This window comes from Apostichopus japonicus, chromosome 9 (assembly GCF_037975245.1).
Source record: "Apostichopus japonicus isolate 1M-3 chromosome 9, ASM3797524v1, whole genome shotgun sequence".
In the NCBI taxonomy this organism is placed as follows: Eukaryota; Metazoa; Echinodermata; class Holothuroidea; order Aspidochirotida; family Stichopodidae; genus Apostichopus; species Apostichopus japonicus.
This window is the reverse complement of record NC_092569.1, coordinates 33555027-33578770: the sequence shown is the minus strand read 5'-3', so window position 1 is coordinate 33578770 and position 23744 is coordinate 33555027. Positions and strand designations below refer to the sequence as shown.

The window sequence follows — 23744 nt, the reverse complement described above, 5'->3', positions numbered from 1 at the left end:
TATTATTGGTAGGCCTCAGGCGCGGCGGAACTGACAATTATTGGGGGGGGGGGGGCTAATGTGTGGAGACTATCTAAGCGGAGTGCCACCATCGGTTGGCGCGGACCATAGAAGAAAATTTTGGGTTTTATTCAAACCCCCAGATGGCCGGAAACGGCACTTCCCGAGTGTTTTATGCTGCGAATACCTAACCCTAAAATATGGATCTCAAGCCTGCAATTTCGCAAATTGCACGTAAAAGGCTGTAAAAACATTGTAATTTGTATATTCGATGGTGTTTTAAGAGAGTAGCTATTACTCGTAGTGTACTCGCAAAGACGTTTTTGAGTGTAGTAAGGGCAGTGGCGGAGCTAGGGGTATTGGTCAGGGGGGCAAGAATAGTCTGTAGGGGCGCTTTTGACACTATCTAAGCGGAACGCCACCACAGGTTGGCGCGGAGCGTACAGAAAATTTTTGAGTAAAGATACTCCCCAAATTGCAGGAAATGACCCTTTCCGGGCCTTGCTAATTTGCAGATAAACGGAGAATAAATAGGTGTCGTCGCCATTTTGTCGGAAAATTACACCAACAGAATATGACAAATATCAATAGGTATATGAGAGCGCAATAAAATAGTCAATAATCGCGAATAAGAAAAAGAGTAGTGAAAAGCTGAAAAGGACGCCAGCAGTCCATTTGAGTCCGTCAGGGGGGGGGGGCATCCGCCCCTGACTGTATATGTGGACGCTCCGCCACTAAGTAAGGGGATGTTGGAGAACTGGCTGAAATGAGGCAAGTCATTGGCCTAAGACGAAGTCGTGTTACGCTTACCGGTACTCACACTCACTGCCGTTCCACTTTTCATGGGGCGTGAAGACGCGGTTGGGGTGACAATGTGGTCTATAGCCAGGGGACGGGCCGAGGGTGCCCCAGCAATTACTAAAATTATTACACCTATATAGTATACGTGTGCATCGGACAGATCGACAAGTATGCATTGAAAAATGGGCAGATGCACGTTTCGGAGCCTTGGTAAATATTGGGGGGGGCTTATCATGCATTTGCCCCCTCAACTTTTTAATTGGGGGGCTGAGCCCCCCCCCCCCCAAGCCCCCCCCCCCCCACCCCCTCCACCCGGTTCCGCCGCCACTGGTAGGCCTACTAACATAAACAGGCGCGTATCCAGGGGGCGTTGGGGGCGCGCGCCCCCCGGAAAAGAAAAAGAGGAGAGAAAAAAAAGAGAAGGAAAAAGGGAAAAAGAGGGGGGAAAGAGGAGGAAGGAGAGGAAGGAAGGGAAAAGAAAAAGAAGAAAGAGAAAAAAAGACGCACCCATCACTTCTTGAGATTGTTCCCATCTGCATGAAAACTCGCGCCCACAACCCTACGCACCACCCCTCTAATCGCTTCCCGATGACTTACGAAACTTAATGAATGACATTCCCCCGTAGTACAGACCTCTTGACAAAATCCGGCAACACACCACTTCATCGATAACAAGTGATTGGGTTGTGTATTAGTGACGTACGGAAGCGTAGAAGGGACATTGCATTGTCTAGTTACCAACTTGACAAAACGACAATTATCTGCAAATTGACGAGTTGTCGAGATGGTAACGTGACAAAATTCAGAAAATTGACGTATTGACGAGATAACGGATCTCGTCAATGCATCAATTTTCTGCAAATTGACGAGTTTCACACTTACTACGTCTACCATCTCGACAAGATGACAAAATTGAAAAAAATGATGCATTGACGAGATCCGTTATCTCGTCAAAACGTCAATTTTCTGAATTTTGTCATCTTGTCGAAATGGTAGTAACTGTGCAACTCGTTAATTTGCAGAAAATTGATACATTGACGAGATCCGTTATCTCGTCAAAACGTAAATTTTCTGAATTTTGTCGTTTTGTCGAGATGGTAGGCCTGATGATTGTGAGGGGCGGGGGGGTGTAGTGGCTGAAATTCCAACTGGATGGGTTTTGAAGCCAGAAAATTTCGACTTCTGCCTTTTACACGCCCTCCCCCCCCCCCGCTGGTACTCGTCAACGCGGATACGGAGGGGGGGGACATTTTTGAACAATTGAAGGTTCTTAGATGCGTTCTGGTTTAATGTTTTGCCAGTTTCATCATTATCATATGATATCATATTATCAGCGATTTTGTTTCCGGTTTGAATTATTCTCTTACATCTTCTTTTACATATTATCAGAAAGACAAACATAGTGCTCTTTTACAATGTTTCCAGTAGGATGATTCTTGTTTATTGTCCAATGTCTGGACTTTAATTCATATAACTGAAGCTGGCGAACGTTGTACGGTAGATCTATAAGGCATTTATTTAGACTTTTAGAGTATTCAAAATCATACGAAGTTTTGTATGGTGGAGTATAAGGATCGCAAGATACAATTTCTCAAACGTGGCAACGAAAACGTGGTAAATATGACTGATTAAAGGTCAGTTTTGACCGAAATTTTTCCAGAAAACTCCCCTGGAAAATAGCCACCCCGTCAACTCCCCACCGGACATTGCCCTCCCCCCCGGACAATTACCCTCCAGGACAATTTCCCCTGGAACCCCCCCCCCCAGGATTATTTTTCCCCGGACAATTGGCGCACAGATAATTGTCAATTCGGGAGCAACCAATTGGGACGATTTTATAACGCTAGTTACCAATAAAAGGGTGTGTGCGTACTTTTTTTATTTTATATCAGCATAACCAACAGCCCCAACTCACCTGAGAAAAAATAATCGCGAAGTTAAAGATACGAACAACTCTTATCTTTGTGCGAGATTCTCGTGCATTACTGATATATTTATTTATTTCCGGTTTTCTGTGTGTAAACCATGTCTGCCCTGTAGAGAGTGACTTTCGCTTAATTTTTCAACATAAAGTTGTGAGATATTGGTTTACTTTGGTCTACTTACAAAGATATCTGAATAACCACTTTCGTCCTGTCACTCTGACAATGTAATTATTTTGCAATGTATTAAAACATACAAACACCGCTGAACTGAAAAGCAAAAAGGACTGTATTTTAGGAGAAAAAGTACCCAAAACACTTTTTTGTTTCGCGTGCATTGTGTATACTATTAGCTACACTGACACAATGATAATATTTTGGGCGTCAATTTAGTAAATTTGTGACAAAATAGATTTGGCGCGCTTCGCGCGTCATAGCTTCATTGATGCTGTGAGAATTATTTACTCCTTCCACATGCATGTTAGCTAGATAACCTTAACATTTTCTGCGCACTTCGCGCGCACTATAGCTGCATTTGTTTCCGGGTAGACTTTTCTTTGACGCTTTTTTATTCCTTGCCAGAGGCAATAGGAATATATGCATTCACGCATGTGAGTGTGTGTGTGTGTCTGTGTGTCTGTGACGCCGGCTTGTAACCACGATAACTGAATGATGCAAGATCCGATCGGTATCATACTTGGTGGGTAAGTTACCCATAGTGAGTAAATTGTCCCTATTGTTTTTGGTGCCAATCTCATTAATATTCATAAATGGACGGACTCCGTATACCGGTAACCGAATGGCCGATTTTGTTCTTACTTGTTTCGTGGCATGGCTAGGAGGTGGGGTACATTCGTAGGTTGATACCTTATCGTATCTCATTAATATTTATGAGGGGCGGGCCAAATGTAATTTCGTTGAAAAGTCAATGACGCAAGGTTTCATTATTCCCATACTTAGGTGGTGGATTGCCCATAGTGAGTATATGGTCCCTATTGTTTGTGGTGCCATCTCATTATTATTCATGAGTTGGCGGGGCTTCGAACAATATCTTTAAATGCTTCAGTGGGGAAGCAACAACAATATGTAAAAAAGAAATCTCCTCTTGCAGTTAGTTCTTGGTAAACCCCCATTCTTACTGGACTAATAGTTTAAACCCTCCTACATCGGCTGTCAATCAATCGTCGGCATTTCCGAGGAGGGGTATTGTCCAGGGGAAATTGTCCGGCGGCAATTGTCATGGTTGGGAATTGTCCGGAGTGGGAATTCTCCGGTGGGCAATTGTCAAGTTTGGCAATTGTCCGGGTGGGAATTGTCCGGGGGGGGGGGGGCAATTGTCAGGATTGGGAATTGTTCGGGTGGGAATTGTCCGAGGGGGAATCGTCCGATTGGTAATCGTCCGGGGGAAATTCGTCCGGGAGGGGGGGGGGGGAGAGTTGTCCGGGTAACCTAAATAAACAAAGGGGAATTTAGACTTGATGAACTTCTTCGAAACAACGCGACATCAAATTGTTCATGTAATGTCTGTGCATAGCATATATATTTACAATTAATTCGTACAAAACATCCAATAGCATGAGGCGACGATATCGCGTTAGTTCTTGTGTACTACCTCCACAAACTAGTGACTTTGATCAATAGTTAGATATAGGACGGTATACACATGTAGACTAACAGAGTGCGTGGTCGAACCACGGTATAACACATCCATGATTCGAAGCACTTTGATAATAAGGAGAACAATTCTTGTTGAGAGTAATTGGTGACTAATAACATTGATGAACAATTATATTGAGCAATTCCGTTTCTTTGCTCTTCCGTGTTGTTTCAGTTTGTTAGAAGAATGACGAATTGTACGATAAGAATGCGGAGAGGGGGAAAGAGTCTGACTAGGCGTAAACACCCTTGGTTATGCTATCAGTATAGGCTAGAATATGCTTAGTAAAGGAAGATGGTCCTATCCGTCTTCAAACCGGCTCGTCGTGGTTGCGAGGCGTAGAATGTGCTACAGGTTTAAGGTGCCGAAAGCCCCAATATCCTCTTGTCGAGAAAGGCCATAGTTTTGTCCAGTGCATGGGCCAAAAGGGCCTATGGTTTCAAGGCCCCAGTACCGTCGGTTGGCTTACCGGAAGCATGCCCAATCTCAACATCATTAAGTGCTATACGCCGTAAACCATATATATATATATATATATATATATATATATATATATATATATATATATATATAGAGTAGGTTGGCGTCTATCTTGGCGCAGAGTGCTCTATGTCCATTGGACAGAGCGTAATATATGTTGCAGACCAGTTGTCTGAAGATCGCTATAACGCGTGAAACTCCGAGTAACAACCACTAGTGTTCCACTAGTCTCATCTAGTATCAACATATATATATATATATATATATATATATATATATATATATATATATATATATATATATATATATATATATATATATATATATATATATAATGAAAATCGTAATGAGTTGAAAAATCCCGGTGGAAGCTGAAAGTTTTTTTACTGTTCTTGATTTTTCAACTCATTACGATTTTCATTTATATATATTCATTTGCCTTTGTCGTTTACCTCCATTGCATTGACATAAAATATATCTATATATATATATATATATATATATATATATATATATATATATATATATATATATATATATATATATATATATATATATATATATATATATATATATCCTTTGAAGTGTATGTTACATTGAATCTTTACACTTCCATCGATGTATGATATAATATGTAGGTGTGTGGTCCTAGAAACCACTTTCACGCAATTGTTAATTTCTGAAAAACTATTTTTTGGGGGGGGGGTGGGGGTGGCTAGGTGAGGGTCGGAATTGAAAACATGAAAAGAAAAGTGGACATGTTCACTTTGATTTCTGATTTTTTTCTTTTGTGAGACTCATACAATAATCAATTTACGAATTTTTAAGCAACAATAATCTGGATAATATTAATATTTGACATCAATTTCAATTAATGCTATCTTCTCATTCCCTTAGAAATGAATTATTTGTTGAATCGTCCCATTCGTAACTTTTGTTGCATTTTCTTCTTCTTTCTTGTCTATGGCACGTCCAGCTGTCCGATGCTCAGAGATATGTATCGATCTTTTCTTACTTTCTTAGTAAAAACTGCTCTTTTGTGCAACTTGTTATTTATACAGTGTTATGTCTACACCGGCCGTATTTTCATATCTGTGTATTGCAGGCTGCATCCGTAACCGTTCAAACTATCACTACGCCAGAACATATGCGTTCCTCGAGTAGAGCCGTCGTAGTCTCCGTTGAGATTTGAATATCCACAACGACGACAGTAACTGCCATCAGGGTAATAGTAGCAATAGTTTCCAAGACGGCAGTAACTATAATAATAATAATAATAATAACCGTACCACCAGGCTCCGCGATGTCCCTCCGCACAGTCGTAACTACTAACGTCGTTATCCTGGTCTTTTGTACTGAATTGTTTATTGTTGCTACCAGACAAACGATCATAACCTGTAAGAAACAGGAAAGACTAAATAAAGCGATCAATTTATCGACTTTGAACGATCGAACAGTGTATACAAGTTAGAGGGCAGTGCGTTTTTGTCCTGACAAGATAATAACGTCAGTTCCGCTTATTGTTTGTTTTTTGTGTTCATTAACTAAGATAAATAAGTAGGTATTTTGTCTTTGCAAGGACGTTTTTATGCTTTTTTAAATTTTTGTTCCTCTTGAAATACAGTGCCGCTACAAGAGTAACATACAGATGGGGAAAATACTTGAACCAAATACTACGTTTGGGTTACTAGAGTTGCTAATATCGCTCTTTCATTTTTATTTATTTATCGGCAGTTAACACTACTATTCATTCTTGTATTTATTTGATTGTTATTTTGAAGGTAAAAAAATAAGCTTACTAACTCTGTCAAACTCTAGTTATAAATTTCTTGTTTGTCACGGTGTTTAATGTTGTAATTTATTGAATAATATGATGTATAATTTAATTTGCATAACCAACTTTTCATTTATCCCCTCATTCAACCCAGTACTTATTTTTTTTTATTGTACCACATAGGCTAACTAAGGCTCTCTTCGAACTTGGATAAGGAGGGTGTGAGGGGGGGGGGGGCTGTGTGATGTAGCTTCCTATATTATTCAATTTAGGAAAACAAGGGTATCGTTGAAGGATCTAGTCCTGAGTAATCTTACTTGTTTTTATTACATACAAAGTAATAATTGCATTTTGCTAAAAAGGCCATCTCCCAATAAAACAAAAATCAAATAGACGGCATAATTATTTCTGTCAATATTATGGTTGTAATATAATATCTGCCCGGCTGCAAGTTCCCTGTTCTACTGTATTCATGGTATACAGGGTGTTATTGCCATCGATTGTTCAAATTCTTTACCTTATATCTATAGCACTTTGTAATCTTTGTATCTTTCAACCTGAGCTCATACGTTGGACTATAAACGTAGATTGAAATTTACACTATACACAAATCATGAAATAAATATGTTTTAATGAAGAATAGAACAGACATTGTATAAAGAGAATTTACTATGAATGTAGTAGCTAATATTTTAGGTTTCGAGAAACTAACCAAACGTCGATATATTACATTTATGAAAATCTTGAATGATATCGACCATTGAAATTTAAATATTTAGTTCTTATCGACATTGCCATCTAGTCTCGTACGTATGACTTCTTCGAACAGGCTGATTGATTGATTACAATTTCTCTAATCTATACAGACGAATATTTAAAACTACATCCTTTCTGTTTCATCTGTTTCAATGTTCTATGAATGATAAACCCTAGATGACTTTATATATAACATGATTATATTAACATAGCGCCTCAACATTTTCAGATATGAGAATCATCGAATATACATACCACAGTTACGTGAAGGCACATGTGGCATACTTTCAGGTACTACTCATATATTATTAACCCCTTTGTAAGTGTTGCGAGTTTCGTAGGTAACAGCGCGCGGTAAGGCAACAGACATTTACGTCAAATTTCAGAATATTCGTTTAGGTTGGGATGATAGTGATGTTGAGATTTAATTTCTCTGTGTCAGAAATACAAAGAGCTTGGCTACTATTAGAATATCTACTGTCATAGTTTTATATATTGTTAGGTGCTTGTTACGTGCAAACACGGCAAGGAGACCTGTGTTGCCAATGAAAAGCGAATCTAATCGTCAGCTTCTTATGTCTGCACACATTGTATACAGTCCTGAAAACCTACGCGCGTTCCAGCTGTAGTTCAAACGTTTGAAAGAAAATAGCAATGTTTGGCATTGAAAATTGCTGTAAACATTGAACTCATATATCATTTAGCCAGAAATACGATAGCTATGAGATCAAGACATTAGTTGTTGCAGAATAAACATTTAAGGAGTACTACAAGAATTAGTTGCTATAGGGGAGCACGTCACTTATCCTCCATGTTTGACATGTTTTTTTTTTTTTTTTTGGGGGGGGAGGGGGTCAAGACGATTCTCCTAATTGACGTAATTGGTCCACATTTATGTATACGTCAATGATTAGAATGTCAACTACTTACCTGTATTTCCACTGTGTGATCCAATTGATAGTCGATACTTGTCTGCCTCGTTATTAATGCTAAAAGTCGAATAGACGGCGTATTTCGATGATGAGCCGGAGTCCCTTAGATCAATACGAAGCTGGTACGTTTTCTGGTTGGTCATAGAGTGAATATATTTGTTACCTAGCCAGTGGTCTGCATTCTTATTACCAAAACCGTTCTTGTAGTCTGACCAACCACGATAAAAGTCAACGGAGGCACTCGATCGTCGCTGGAAAACCTATGAAATGAAAACAAAATGGTTATCCAACTATTTATTCTACTAATCCTTAAGGGCATGACATTCAAAGCCATAAAGCAGTTACAAAAGATATGGATATTGTGAATTTGCAAGAGATTTTTTTTTTCTTGATTTTTTTTCCCCTCAAAATGGTCAAGTTCATCTCAACGAGATATGCAGTGCATCATTTTGAGGAATGTAAAGTATAATATAAAGAAGTTCAGAATTTAAGTCCTTAATTGTTTGCGAAACTAACCGTCCATCCTCCTCCGTTACTTTCCATCTCACAGTAAACCTGAATGCCGCTTGGCCAACCATCAGGGTAAATGGTGTACACACCATCACTGCGTGTACCGGAAACATAAAGCTCGTGGCAATCTTTTGGGAGGCTTGTGCACGTCACTCCGTTCCCTTCGTAGTTTGTATTGCAGTAACATTTACGGACACCACTCCTCGTAGCACAGGTTGCGTGACTACTACACTGGTAACTCTCATCTACAAGCCGGTTGTTCCTACAAGTCGATTTCCGTGTACATCTTGAATTGATGTAAAAGTGGCCCTCCTAATTTAAGATATTCAGCGAAAATAGTAAACGACTAATAAATAAATTATGAATTTGCGGTTGTCACAGTGAAGTGTACAGAATTTCAACGGTGAGTGGCGAATGATAAATCCCCCTAGAATGATATAGGTATGAGTATGAACCTTTATGAAAGTTTTATGAAGTATTTGAAGCCAACTCCGAAGTAGGAGGCGAAAGGATCCGCCATAAAAAAGTAGCTGCAAATATTGCATTCAACGGCTTACCGCGACTATACATTAGGCCTACAAATAGTTCTAACGGCAAGACTGTAAAAAGTATCTATGGATGTTTGTGTCAGGCTCATAAGTGGATGCACTCTCGTAGGGAGTGGTCTCGTGATTCCCGACTAAACGTAATACTTTCCTCGACTGACAGTTTTGACTGGACTGGAGACAAAAAAATGGGTCAATGGCCCCTCCCCAACCACGATGCGCACGCCACCTCGATTTTCTGTAAATGTAATGATTTTATCGACAAGTATAATAATAAAGGTTTCCTTCTCATTATATGGACAATGATAAAGAACAAAGCATTATAAAATTTCCTGAAAGAATCGTACTGACCCCTAATACACTTCCTATGTCAGCAACGAAGCAGTTGTGGGTGCACGTCTCTCCGTCCCCTTGGTAGTTTGCATTGCAGTAACATTTACGGACACCGTTCCTCTCAGCACAGGTTGCGTGATCACTACACTGGTAACTCGCTTGTATAATCTGGTTGTTTCGGCAAGTTGATTTTCGTGTACATCTTGAATTGACGTAAAAATCGCCAACCTGATTTAAGACATTCAGCGAAAAGAAAAACAAAAACTTATAAATAAATTAGGAATTTGCGGTTGTCACAGTGAAATGTACAGAATTTCAAAGGTGAGTGGCGAATGATATATCCCCCTAGAATGATATAGGTATGAGTATGAACCTTTATGAAAGTTTTATGAAGTATTTGAAGCCAACTCCGAAGTAGGAGGCGAAAGGATCCGCCATAAAAAAGTAGCTGCAAATATTGCATTCAACGGCTTACCGCGACTATACATTAGGCCTACAAATAGTTCTAACCGCAAGACTGTGAAAAAAGTATCTATGGATGTTTGTGTCAGGCTCATAAGTGGATGCACACTCGTAGGGAGTGGTCTCGTGATTCCCGACTAAACGTAATACTTTCCTCGACTGACAGTTTTGACTGGACTGGAGACAAAAAAATGGGTCAATGGCCCCTCCCCAACCTCGATGCGCACGCCACTGGATTATCTGTAAATGTAATGATTTTATCGACAAGTATAAATAATAAAGGTTTACTTCTAATTATATGGACAATGATAAAGAACAAAGCATTATAAAACTTCCTGAATGAACCGTACTGACCCCTAATACACTTCCTATGTCAGCAACGAAGCAGTTGTGGGTGCACGTCTCTCCGTCCCCTTGGTAGTTTGCATTGCAGTAACATTTACGGACACCGTTCCTCTCAGCACAGGTTGCGTGATCACTACACTGGTAACTCGCTTGTATAATCTGGTTGTTTCGGCAAGTTGATTTTCGTGTACATCTTGAATTGACGTAAAAATCGCCAACCTGATTTAAGACATTCAGCGAAAAGAAAAACAAAAACTTATAAATAAATTAGGAATTTGCGGTTGTCACAGTGAAATGTACAGAATTTCAAAGGTGAGTGGCGAATGATATATCCCCCTAGAATGATATAGGTATGAGTATGAACCTTTATGAAAGTTTTATGAAGTATTTGAAGCCAACTCCGAAGTAGGAGGCGAAAGGATCCGCCATAAAAAAGTAGCTGCAAATATTGCATTCAACGGCTTACCGCGACTATACATTAGGCCTACAAATAGTTCTAACCGCAAGACTGTGAAAAAAGTATCTATGGATGTTTGTGTCAGGCTCATAAGTGGATGCACACTCGTAGGGAGTGGTCTCGTGATTCCCGACTAAACGTAATACTTTCCTCGACTGACAGTTTTGACTGGACTGGAGACAAAAAAATGGGTCAATGGCCCCTCCCCAACCTCGATGCGCACGCCACTGGATTATCTGTAAATGTAATGATTTTATCGACAAGTATAAATAATAAAGGTTTACTTCTAATTATATGGACAATGATAAAGAACAAAGCATTATAAAACTTCCTGAATGAACCGTACTGACCCCTAATACACTTCCTATGTCAGCAACGAAGCAGTTGTGGGTGCACGTCTCTCCGTCCCCTTGGTAGTTTGCATTGCAGTAACATTTACGGACACCGTTCCTCTCAGCACAGGTTGCGTGATCACTACACTGGTAACTCGCTTGTATAATCTGGTTGTTTCGGCAAGTTGATTTTCGTGTACATCTTGAATTGAGGTAAAAATCGTCTTCCTATTTCCATCAAAAAATAAATTAAATTAATTATGAATTTGCAGTTGTCACAGTAAAATGTACAGGATTTCAACGGTGGGTGGCCATTGCAAACTTCCCCTGAATGATCTAGGTAAGGGTATGGATTTTTATGAAATGTGGTCTTTGAAGCCAACTCATATGTAGGAGTCCGTGGGGTTCGCCATGAAAAGGTAGCCGTCAAATGTTGCATTAAAACGGCCTATTGCGACTATACATTAGGCCTACAATTGGTTCTCACCGCAAAACTATCGTTAGTAGTATCCATGCATTTTTGTGTAAGGTTTATAAGGGAATGACATCTGAAGGAGTAGTCTTTTGCTTCCTGACTAAATGTAAGTAAAACATTTGCTTCTTATTATGTGGAAAAAGTCATTCAGAGCAAAGCACTTAAAATGAAAGAACCGTACTGACCATTAATACACCTCCTTTGTCAGCAACGAAGCAGTTGCATTGGTTGAGAGGGATGCATTGTTCTTGCTGTCTCATATAATCACCGACACAAACACATTGCTCTGACTCTGTGCGAGAGGTAGCGGAGATGCAAGTATCAGGGTCGTCACAAGTCCTCTCACAGGTCTCATTGCTAAATATCTCATTAGCTGGACACCATTCAGGGATTGTTTCTAGAGAACAGAAAAGAAAAAATGAAAATAATAGTAACCTGATACAGTCACGACAAATATGACATGTGGCATAGAATAGTTTGTCGTCATTACTTAAATACGTGGTTGTCAGAAGGTTAAAGGAAAGGAACATACACTCAGAAGCTGCTCTAATAAATGTAGAACATTTTAAATATGTAGTGGCCGTTCCTTAGTCACATTAATATTACTATTTATTCTGATAACGAGATAAAACACCATCATTTGTTGTGCAATTAGTCTGAAACCAGGTAGTCATGGCTTGTTTCTGTTTCAGAGTTCTCTAGGTGTACGTATACTGCTTTCTGACAACAATGGTAATTAATAACAACATCAAAATTCTTTCGTTGGTTGTTCTGATCAAACTGGGAGACAAACCTGGTTTAATTGTAAACGTTATGTTGTACTAACGTTAGGAACGGTTCCTTGTTCAGAGCCATGGTCGGTGTTGAGTACGAAGCAGTCTTGTAGTGAGTGCGTAATCACACTTTAGCTAATGGAGGCATTTTGGAATTCTAGTATCGATACTAATGCAAGATTAAGTGTTTGAACTCGCACTAGAAGCTTGTACTTGCACTTATATCATATCATGTTGTAATTTCTACGATATGTATTGTAGCGCCGTTGTACTCGCTGATATACTATATGTATACTCGTACTATATATATTGTAGCAGTTTCTTCAAAACATATTTGACATGCCAAATTTACTTCCAAAAGATCCTTTCGTTTTCAGAATAAACCTTTCATTTTCTGCACGCTTACTTTTGACATAAATGATATTCTTATTATTTGGCTTTATATTGAATAAGAATGTAAAAGACACTTACCATCTGATATTAGGAATTTACCTAAACTTGATATATAATATTTCCCCCATTCATCTGAGATACGAAAATCGTCGTATGTTACATAGTAAGTTTCTCCAGCAATGTTCTCAAAGTCCATTCTCAGTTGGTACCGCTTTTGATTTGTTAAGTAGGCAATTTTCTCATTTCCGATCCAGAACTCACTCCCTAGAAAGCCAAATCCATTTCTGAAGTCTTTCCAACTTCTATTAAATTTAACAGAATCTAATCTTCGTCGCTGTAGTACCTACAACGAGAAGTTAAGTGTTAACGTTCCATTCTGCATGCGATTTGTTGCTAACAATTATTACACAGAAATAAGAATTTATATTTCTAACTTCAGTTTATAGTGTGTGGGCTAGAAGTTTACTGTTTACTTGGAAGAAGAACTACACTGTTCTTAAATTTCAAAATATATAACATCATTGTTTTAAACACTAGCTTCAATAACAAATATCAAGATTCTATTTGAAATAACGATTTTTATTACACCGCTATATATTACTGTATGCAAAATTGTAAAAAAGTAATTTTTTACATATCTATTTCAAGTTGAAAAGGAAACATCAAGTAATCAGCCATACCGTCCAACCACCAGTATCAAGATCATTATCGCAGTAAGCCTCAAACGGTTCTGGATAGCCATCTGGTTTAATAAGGTACACTCCAGATGCATTGTGGGTAGAGGAACATGCATTCGATACTTCTTTGCAATCTCTCGGATACGCAGGTTGTTGAAAAACAAAGTATGAAGAACCTGTATGGAAAGTAAAACAAAGTTAACATTTTATTGGGACTGAAAAATCATTTCAGTTAACGAAAGTATTGCCATAGATTCTCAGCCAATTGTAAGAGAACTAGTTTCGTTACATAAGAGTTAAGGTTATACATCAGTTTAAATGGCAACTATTACTCAACTGCAATATAGGAGAATATTTCGCGAATAAAATTATATACGGTAATCGTTATTGAATTCTCAGATGTAACTGTTTTGAATCATTAGCTTTGATTAGTTTTCAGCCTGCAATAAAACATTCAAAGACCAAATAACTTGAATTTAGTTTTCATCAAACTTCCGTAGTTATCAGTCTTATCCAAGTGAGATCAAAAGACTCATGAAGACAGTCCAATCCCATTTTTTTAGCGTACCTGAGAAAATATCGATGTAGCACGTAGGATGTGAAGAGACCGAAAATACGCGACTCAGAGAAAATCAATCTCATAATAAATGTTCGGAAATGGTGACAAGATTGAAAAACACACATTTAGAGCAAACACTATAAAGAGTCAATGTTTTAGCCATTCAGCTGGCCAACTTAGTGTTAACATTTATAATACATAGCTGACATAACTCACAGAGGTTACTTGTCATAATAAGGTAGTTCGGATGGCATAACTACTACACCTACCTGAAGACCGTACCTCGGCACTGACGATAACCTGCGTAATAAAAGAAGGATCAAATGAATCTATTCGATCGGAAGAAACAACATTTAGGCAAACTGGTCCGATTTGTTTTAGATTAAAGCAGTGGTTGTTTCGTTAGTCTTCTACTGAAATTGATATCTAGTCTGCAAGTCAATAAAAACAGAACTGAACTTCATATTACCACTTCCATCCAGGAAACATTAGATTAATGGCATTTTCCGGGATTAGATATGTAATCTAACGTTAAGAACAAAGGCAATAGCCGGCTGCTTCCTTAATTAAACTTAGTTGCTCATTGCAGACAGATGTTCTTTGTTCAAGTGATATTTTGACAGAACATTTCAGACATGATATGTAACGCATTTGTGTTTAACAGTCCTTTATTAAACGGACGGATCTTTTATATCGTCCCAGCTATTCTCGTTGGAATATGATTACCGTGTCTTGATCATTACTTAGCAAATGGTAACTCTGAGATTTAAAAGGTGTCATTTTAAATGTAAGGTAAGTTCTTCGTCACAGACTTGTATATCTTACTAAACAAAAACCTCCATTCAAATCATTAAGGCACGAGATTGAGGGGGATGCATTTGTTGTATTAAACTATAAGGCGTAAAATAGTAAAAACATAGTCTGCGATAATTTTTGTCTTAATTGTTTTTTAGTTGATTGCAAATTTCACAACATTAAAAGTTAAAATTTATTACAATATAGCAGTACGTTATGAACTAGAGAATATAGGACAACCTAGTTAAACGCTAATTCTACAAATTTACGTGGTATAGAAAAATAATAGAAAACTTAACATTAAAATTTGTCTTCTATTACATGATAATGATGAAAATGGCAAGAGATAAAGAATTTTATCAGAAAATGGACAAAAAATAATGAGGAAGATTTCAAAGAAATAAGAAATGTTTTCTTCCTTTCAGACCAAGACAATCAAAAAATACAATTCTGTAATTGTTTTGCCTTATGTTGTACAATTCGTCGGCTTTAAACTTGTTACAGTAAGAATGATCTTTAGCAACTTAACCATTTACATTTTTCTTGTTTGGTAAATTCCAAATACTGATATTTCAGAACAGACGAGTATATGGGAGTTTAATTGTCATGAAATTATGATGTTATCTGTCAAGACAAAAATATTGTATAGCATTTCCAGGAGATGAAGTGAATTTAGACAACTGTCTGAATAAACAAAAGGACACGCTTTAGTTCTTTCCTGAAATGTCAACAGTTCTTTGATATATTTTTGTCTCCATCAAATATTTGATTTTTTAAAACAACGTCTGCACACGGGTCATCTTGTCATTATAGCGTTAACACGTTCATTATGTCAAGATTTACTTTATCACGGTTTGGAGAAGAATATGTTCCTTTTATACGAGAATATCAAATCGCCTGTAACTTAAGTCATGAAAATAAAATCAATAGAATCGAAATAGTTACGAATTTCGATATTAGCTTCACTAGTGGTACACTATGTACCATTGTTACAAAGAGATTGACGCGGTCAAAGACGAATATTTTGGGATATAGCCAAATTAGCTTTTTATGCCGATAACGCTTTTGAGGAAGCAATGACTTAGACTGTGTGAGACGTTATACTGTTCTATCTGCATTTATCATTGTGTTAATCACAGTAATCTTATTGTCACAAGTCGTGTTTTTCTTGAATATGTTGCTCGTTCGAACGATAGCCACAAAATATCATATGGAGGAATTTAATTAGGTATCTTTCAACAAATCAGTGAATCGAAAGTGTTTCAAGCGAATTATTACCATGTATGGAGTTGTTTAAGTGTTATGATATACTTTCTAGTTTTTCTAACATGTGCTAGTAAAGCGACATTTAGATACAGTGTAACAGATTTGATGAATTTGTTTAATTTTTTAAAGTCTATTATCCATGTTGTTTGAGGCATAGGAAAATTTTCCTTTTGTATAGGCCCTACCGAATTAGATTATATGTTACTTTAAAACGACAAACGAACGTTAAGGTTAACACTCCACCGACCAGCCACATGGTAGCATGACGGGAAGGTGAGAGTCAGGTGGGAGGGTGTGATGACGGCCAGCGAAAAGGGTTGGGTGTGGCTGAACGTCGCTGACTACGCCTATCACATTTGTATTTAGCATATGTATTAAACCTTTGATTTCTTAACACGATAAACTAGCTCGTTGTATTCCAAAGCTTGGAGACAAATTATTGCAGATTGTCATTTAAATGTTGTGAAACTGGATTATGTAGAAAGTAGGTTGTTCTCGATTAAAATGAAATGAAATTTATTTGTCGGTGGAAATTGTCTCTCTGCAATTATGTTGTCTCACTTGTTCCTGCATTGATGTTACTGTTACAGATTATATCCCAATTTGAATTTAAGAAAGAAAAAAAAAGAATGTATGAATGAATTTTCATTTAGTGTTGAACATTAAAATTATTTTAGGACAAACAAGCAGAATAAAATTAAGTTTTTTTTTATTGTTTAAACATGGTTTCCGCATTAAAACGTCCCTATGCAGTTATTTTATGTCCTTTTATTTATTTTCATGATTGGTGAAAATGTACATTTGCTTGTCAAACTATGTCCAGAATATGGCTTATGTTTTTAACTTTAACCCCCCCCCCAAAAAAAAAAAAAAAAAAAATTAAAATTTGTGGTGAAATTGAGTGAAATTAACTTTTTGACAAGTTTGACAAGGCATTTATGTAGATTTTAAAACAATTTTCTTTGTATAATTGGTAGTTTGACTTGATTTCAAACTTACTAAAAAATGGTCTTTTTAGGAGTTTTATATTGTGTCTGATTTTACACAAAGAGGCTAACTATTATTCGCTTTTATCCACATTTAGCCCTCACAATGATTCGTTTTAATGGTTGGTTTTGAAATTTAAAGGGTATAAACGAGAGATCCAACTATAGCTTACATCTAAATTATTATAATTATATTTCTTCGAATGATTGGAAGAAAGTATTCAAAAAGTACCAAAATGGCAACTTGTAAGATTTTATAAAAGAAACATCAGTTATAAAACAACTTATACGTATAAGTAACGTCTATGGCATTTGAAATCGACTTTCTGTTGTTTTTTTTCTTCCAGTTTATTTGATTGAATATCATGTTCGTGTCACAGTATTTTTTTTTCAATAATGCTTTTACATTACTACTAGTTGTTATTATCATCGCCAAAATCGATTCCACTTACTAGATTAACTTTTAAGAACATTTTATAATAGCGCGACACGTAATTAAGTGATAGATAGTTAAATATGTCGCACAAATTTGACAAACAATACTTGATAGGTATTTCATTTTAACTCATAAGAATTAGAACAATAGGACAATGATCATATGTGTATTTAGAAGAAAGTAAATTCTTTGTTTAATATTTTAATTGATTTATTAATACGAGCACCTATTTTTTAAATATAGATCTTCGGTTTGGTAACGAGGTATCATAAATTCAGATTTAAGTTTTCCGTTCTTAATTTATTTTCGTCCTTTCGTTTCCCCCTTACATTGGTATTGTAATACGACATTAAATCTGAGTTGCTATCACGCAGTTACTTTTGGTTATGTTATATTACTTCTCTTTACAACTCAATTATTGAGGAAATACATATACTCTATAGTTTGAAATCTATCTAATTTAACTGTCACTTCAAAATGCAGGCGATATAGATTTTATTTTACAAACTTCATCATGTCTTAAAGTTTTTCTACTCGTATATCCAGTATCTTTGCGAATGTGCGGTCAAACGGTTCTATTAATTAAGATCAAACAGTATCTAAATTATATTTACTGGAAGCAAATAACAATATAGATGAGAAAAGAAACATGGAATCAGGAAAACACCGTTGGCTAGACACTTAAAGCGCAAGAGATATCTCTTATGATCGCATACCATTCTTTCGTGAAAGCAATTTAAAGCCATATATTAGTGTCTGAAAATAGACGTAGCACTCACAAAAAGGTAATTGTCAATGTTTGGGCTTTGTGGCAGTCTTTTTTTCTTTGCTAATTTTGTACTGCAATAAACTTGAGTAACGTAAGTTTATGATATTCAGCAATAATCCCGTCCATATGTTTATATTTATATAACCTTGATACATTTCTTTAAGTTAGATTGACATGTAATGCAGTTAGTTTTAATGTTTATCAACCTTGTTTCCTTGAATATGTGGCTAAAAAGATGGATCATATAACATATAACAAATATCGTTATTGTTTGTTGCAGACTGTTTGCCAAACATAGCTACATAAATAATGATATCTTAACAATTGATATCTATGAGAATGTGAAGGATGTAACCATTTCGGCACTCTTTATACATTTTCGAGCTGCAAAATTTTGCGTTTAGATGATAGTTCGCTGCAGCAATATCACCAAACTTAAATTGAAAATGTCTTCAAATTTGATTACAAAGAATGGAACCTTCCACTTTTTTAAAGTTAAGATATCATACTAAAAGAATGTACCATATCATTATATTAGTTGTGTTCACAGTATCTATAATACTGTTTACTATTGAGATATGTATAGGCTAACTTAATTATCTTTGTACTGGTATTTTGACATAGAAATGTTGTCTTTGTTTTTAGATTATCAAACGTTAATGTTACTTTAAAATTTAATACCGACAACTTGAAAAAGGACAATGAATAACATAACTGCTCGGAAATCATATCAAAATAACAGAACCGACAAGGGAAGTTGCCTTTGTACAGATTAGACTCAAGTTATACGTTATAGGTATACAGTTTATTTAAAAATAGCAAAGCCTTTATAAAACATCTGTTCAACTTTAGACTGCATAGGAGAATATTGTATATTACCCATACAAAGAGTAAAGCTCTGTTTCGATAGGGGAATCGCATGATTGATTTTTTTTTTTTATATTTGAAATTATGAATCTTGAAATAACTGAATGTTACTGTTTCGCATTTAGTTATTATTCTAGAAGAGAGAAAAATGGCATATGGAGCATGAATTCAAACTAAAATGAAAAACATGTGAATCAAAGCTCAATAATTTGGAAAATGTAATCAAGGATTGTTGTAACGTGTTGGTATACGGATAAACAGTGGGGTTGGATATTTGAGGGGAACCTTGTGCGCTGACGTTATGTACGTGATATTGGTAAGCTGTATACTCGAAATATGAAAAAGTATATTTTTACCTGGCCACATCACGAAACGTTATTGATTACAAATTGGTGCGTAACAAAAAAAAATGAGGTGTATAATTGGCTTTTATTCTTAGTAATGTACATGAAAGCACTTTTTAAAGAACAAAGTTGTTATGTATATATTATTCAGTTAGAACGTTATGTTTTAAGGCGAAACACAGTTGTCCTTTAGCGAAGTTGAAAATACTCAGTATTTAAATTGAAGGCTTTCTTACTGAATGTCATTAAGTATTTTAATCCGTGTTTATCTATTTCTTGTAAGATGCTAACACTCAGTTTGTATTAACATTTAACTTTAATAAGATTGGCGCAGCAGCACATTGATGCGACTTAGCTTTCAAAACTTGAAACAGTCAGAAGATATTCAATAGAGTCGTATATTTTTTTAAACAAATTAAAAAAATTAAAATACTTACCTTTTCTGTTCCAAACAAGTTCCAAATCGTCAAAACAGTTAAACAAACTTTGAAAAAATTCTCCATGATTTCGGGTTTGAAGAAATGCCACGCTGAAATATATTCGATGAAGGGCAAGATGACAAATGACACAGAGTATCCATTTAGGGGTTACCAACACCTCATTGGAATGACCGAAGTAGTATGGATGTCCATTAATGCCATCGTTTTATTTGAAACATGATTAGTTGAACAGCTTATACAAAACGTACTGCACATATATAGTATTCTTTGGCTTGTATGTAAAAAAGACTATTCGACATGCGCAATCCAACTTAATATTATGTACAGCTATCTATATCTTGAGATTTTAGTCAATAGTAAGCTTCAGTTGCATAATGTTGAATTGTCCTTGCTCCAATAAAACTATTTAAACCACGTATTGCATAGCTAACGAACAGCGTGTCTCTAGTTCCAAGGACAGCAATGGTATTGCAAATTCAATAACTGTTAATATATTTTAGCTTTTTGGTCGCTTTTAATGCATATAATATTTAGCATGGTTCATGTTCAAGGGTTTTGTAGTGGTGTGTTAAACAACGTTCAGGCAACCTAGTCGATAAAAAGAGTCAGAATGCTGATTTTGCTGATTGTGGTTAAGATGTCATTTCGATATTCAGTTTGCTACGTTAGCTACGTTACAACGCTTTTTTTTGGCAGGAAAAAAATCAAGAAGTGTCGACTGGATGAATGGATGAATGGAAGTGTTATTGAACTACTTGGACTAGTCAGCACTTTATAACATGCATGAACTGGTACACTATATCGTGTAAACAGTGAAATGTACTGTATGAGTTATACTACACTATCAATCATGCAAGGAATAATCTACAATTTTCAAACTGTTTGAAATAGTGTACACTTTACGCACTGTATGATGTAGTATATAAGTTAAACACTACATTAACTAGTCTACACTACACAATTTATGATCTAGTGTACAATAAGCACACTGTATGAACTGGTTTACACTATATTCAAGGTATGATCTGATCTATACGATACAAACTATAAAAACTATACCCGATGTGAACTATAGTTTACACTTTAGACACTGTATTGACTAGTCTACACTATATGGAAGGTATAACCTAGTCCACACTATGCACACCGTATGTAATAGTATTCACTATATTCAAGGTGTGATATAGTATATACAATATACACACTGCACGAATTATACACAATGTGAACTATAGTCTACACTTTACGCTCTGTATGAACTAGTCTAAAGTATACACATTGTATGAATTATGTATACTCTATACACACCGTATGAACAAGCATATACCATACACTATGTATGCATTACGGTGTACAATATACACATTATATGGACTCTTCTACACCATACAAATGTATGAACTAATATATAGTGCATCTACACATTATCACCAATAACACACTATAGGGTTTTCTTTTTCCATTTTTTTTTCATCATGTTGGACACATCTCTAAAAGATGTGGTAATCAAAATAGCCCTAATTGTGCACCAAACCCACCACCTGCTCCCAACAAAGAAGTATTGTTCATACAGTATACCGCTGCAAAACAATTCGAAACGGTGTTAAATATATATTTGTATACATTCTCATATATCTATCTATCTATCTATCTATATATATATATATATATATATATATATATATTTTGTGTACAAATATCTTATTAACACCGTTTCGAATAGTTGTGAAGCGGCATACTGTATGAACAATACTTCCTTGTTTTATACTGCCTACGTCACATCCTGTTTGCTGGATCGAGTATTCTCACATCTCATTGCAATGTCAGCTGTTTTATTGGACAAGGACTTTTAAATGAACTATAGGATTTACATCCATATCTTCTTTATACGTTTGGTACATATGGTACATTCATATCATAATTTGCTTGGACATAAACCTTTTATATATTGAAAGGCGTAGCTATAGGTAGTTCAAGCAGTTAATATATCCCTGGCCAGCATTTCTCAGGAGAGTCCTGAGGGTTGGTTCCCAACAGTATTAGCCAACGGATGACAACTGCCCGTAATGTTCTAGCAATAATGATTAAATGAGTACCAGCATGCCTACACCAAAGTATTATTTCGGTGACAGTGGCGTAGCCAGGGGTAGATGGAATGTACACTCTCCCCCATTCACACAGGACTTGCGGTGTGAAAATTGGGATGGCAAAGAAATTTGACAAAAGAATAAATAGCTATGATATATGATATTGGATAGGCTAGCTAATTTTAAAGCACGGTGTGATCTGCTAATCAGGTTTCTCTCTTTAGATATAGTCTCCTTAGAAAGATATTTACCTCGACAAGTTAACTTCGAGTCAGTTATTGATACTTCTAGACAAAGTTCCGTGAGTCGTACGGCACTGGATTGTCGTATTTAATATAAGATCACTGGGAAAGGAGATAAATGTGTATACCTACCTACCAGTATTAATATGTATTTGTAAATGTTTGATATCGTTTATATAAACAAGGCCGGGGCCATTGGGACCACGGGAGAAGTACTTGCCCTGTCCCCAAAGTTTCTTGCAATAGTTAGCATTTTAGAAAGCACCTTAATGTAGTTGAAATAATGGTAATGATAGAATCATATTGCTTCTAAGATCTCTGACACTACTTACCGTAGGCCCCGCACCTTAAGCCCGTCCTTGTACGGACGTCAGAACAATTTTGTGTGTCTTAAGGCCCAGTCACATCTCACCGGATTGCACGAACGGACAAGAGTCCGCGCGAAAAACAGTCATCCGGTTATTTCCGTTGGCAAAAGTTGTCGCGCATGCATCTGGGGATTGCAACGTACCGGAAGTTCAACGGTGAAACGGATTACAAACGTACAAGGGACGGACAGCAATGGACGAACAACGGAAAACAACGGAAGAACAACGAACGTACTAACGAACATCAACGGATAGTAACGAAATTACAACGGACAATTAACGGATAAAGAAAATACAAAACGTAGGAGTACCGGAAAAGTAACGGACATACCGGACTAGTAACGGAGAAGAAACGGTCTAAAACCTGGGCCTCCGGAGTGCCTTGATATCAGGGGGCATCCTCATGAAGTTGATGAAAGATTTTGGTCTTCCATTCGCAGCTACTGCGTTAGTTGGTCATAAAGACTAAACTGCCGTCTTCTCTGTGGACCAAGCCAGGCCCTAGACCAGCATTTACGCCGAGCACGTCTCTTCCGTCTCTTCTTGACTTGTTCATAGTTCTTGATATTGGCTTCAATGATAAGCATCTGTGCTTGTAAAACTGACACTGTGGTGTGAAGCTTAATCTTTCTGAAGGGTCCATGATGTAGGTGTTGACGGTAGAGGTTATAGGAGCAGAATGAGGCGTGGAAGGCTGGGAGTGGACAAGGTGGAAGTACGCTGCATCTCCGTTCTATGTCCGTCTGTTATACTTTTCTGGCCTGAGTTCTTCCGTTTCTTCCGTGTAACGTACGTTACCTATCTGTTCATTGTCAGTTCTATTCCTTTACACTTCCGTTATTTCTACGTTAGCGTCCGTCGAATATACGGTATAGGTACTGTACTTCTACGTTTCATCCGTTCTTTGTCCGTTAATGATCCGGTGAGCAATAGCAATAACCAAAGACGAACGGAGAAATAC

General features: G+C 36.8%; 1 protein-coding gene across 2 annotated transcripts in view; it reads right to left on the bottom strand.

The window, feature by feature from the left end:
- LOC139973187 (uncharacterized) overlaps positions 1-20219 on the bottom strand; it is a 207771-nt gene extending 187552 nt beyond the window's left edge. Inside the window, exons 1-11 of one of the 2 annotated variants that reach the window (XM_071979687.1) lie at positions 20084-20219; positions 14453-14483; positions 13628-13800; positions 13026-13290; positions 11967-12178; positions 11325-11534; positions 10527-10736; positions 9729-9938; positions 8839-9144; positions 8321-8582; positions 5627-6255 (exon numbers count right to left, since the gene is read on the bottom strand). In XM_071979687.1, the coding sequence (XP_071835788.1) occupies positions 5930-6255; positions 8321-8582; positions 8839-9144; positions 9729-9938; positions 10527-10736; positions 11325-11534; positions 11967-12178; positions 13026-13290; positions 13628-13800; positions 14453-14483; positions 20084-20149 (2271 nt within the window). In that variant the 5' untranslated portion in view covers positions 20150-20219 and the 3' untranslated portion in view covers positions 5627-5929. Of the gene's footprint in view, positions 1-5626; positions 6256-8320; positions 8583-8838; positions 9145-9728; positions 9939-10526; positions 10737-11324; positions 11535-11966; positions 12179-13025; positions 13291-13627; positions 13801-14452; positions 14484-20083 lie in introns of those variants that run through there. The other variant, XM_071979686.1, reaches the window with a different exon arrangement.
- Positions 20220-23744: the final 3525 nt, after the last annotated feature.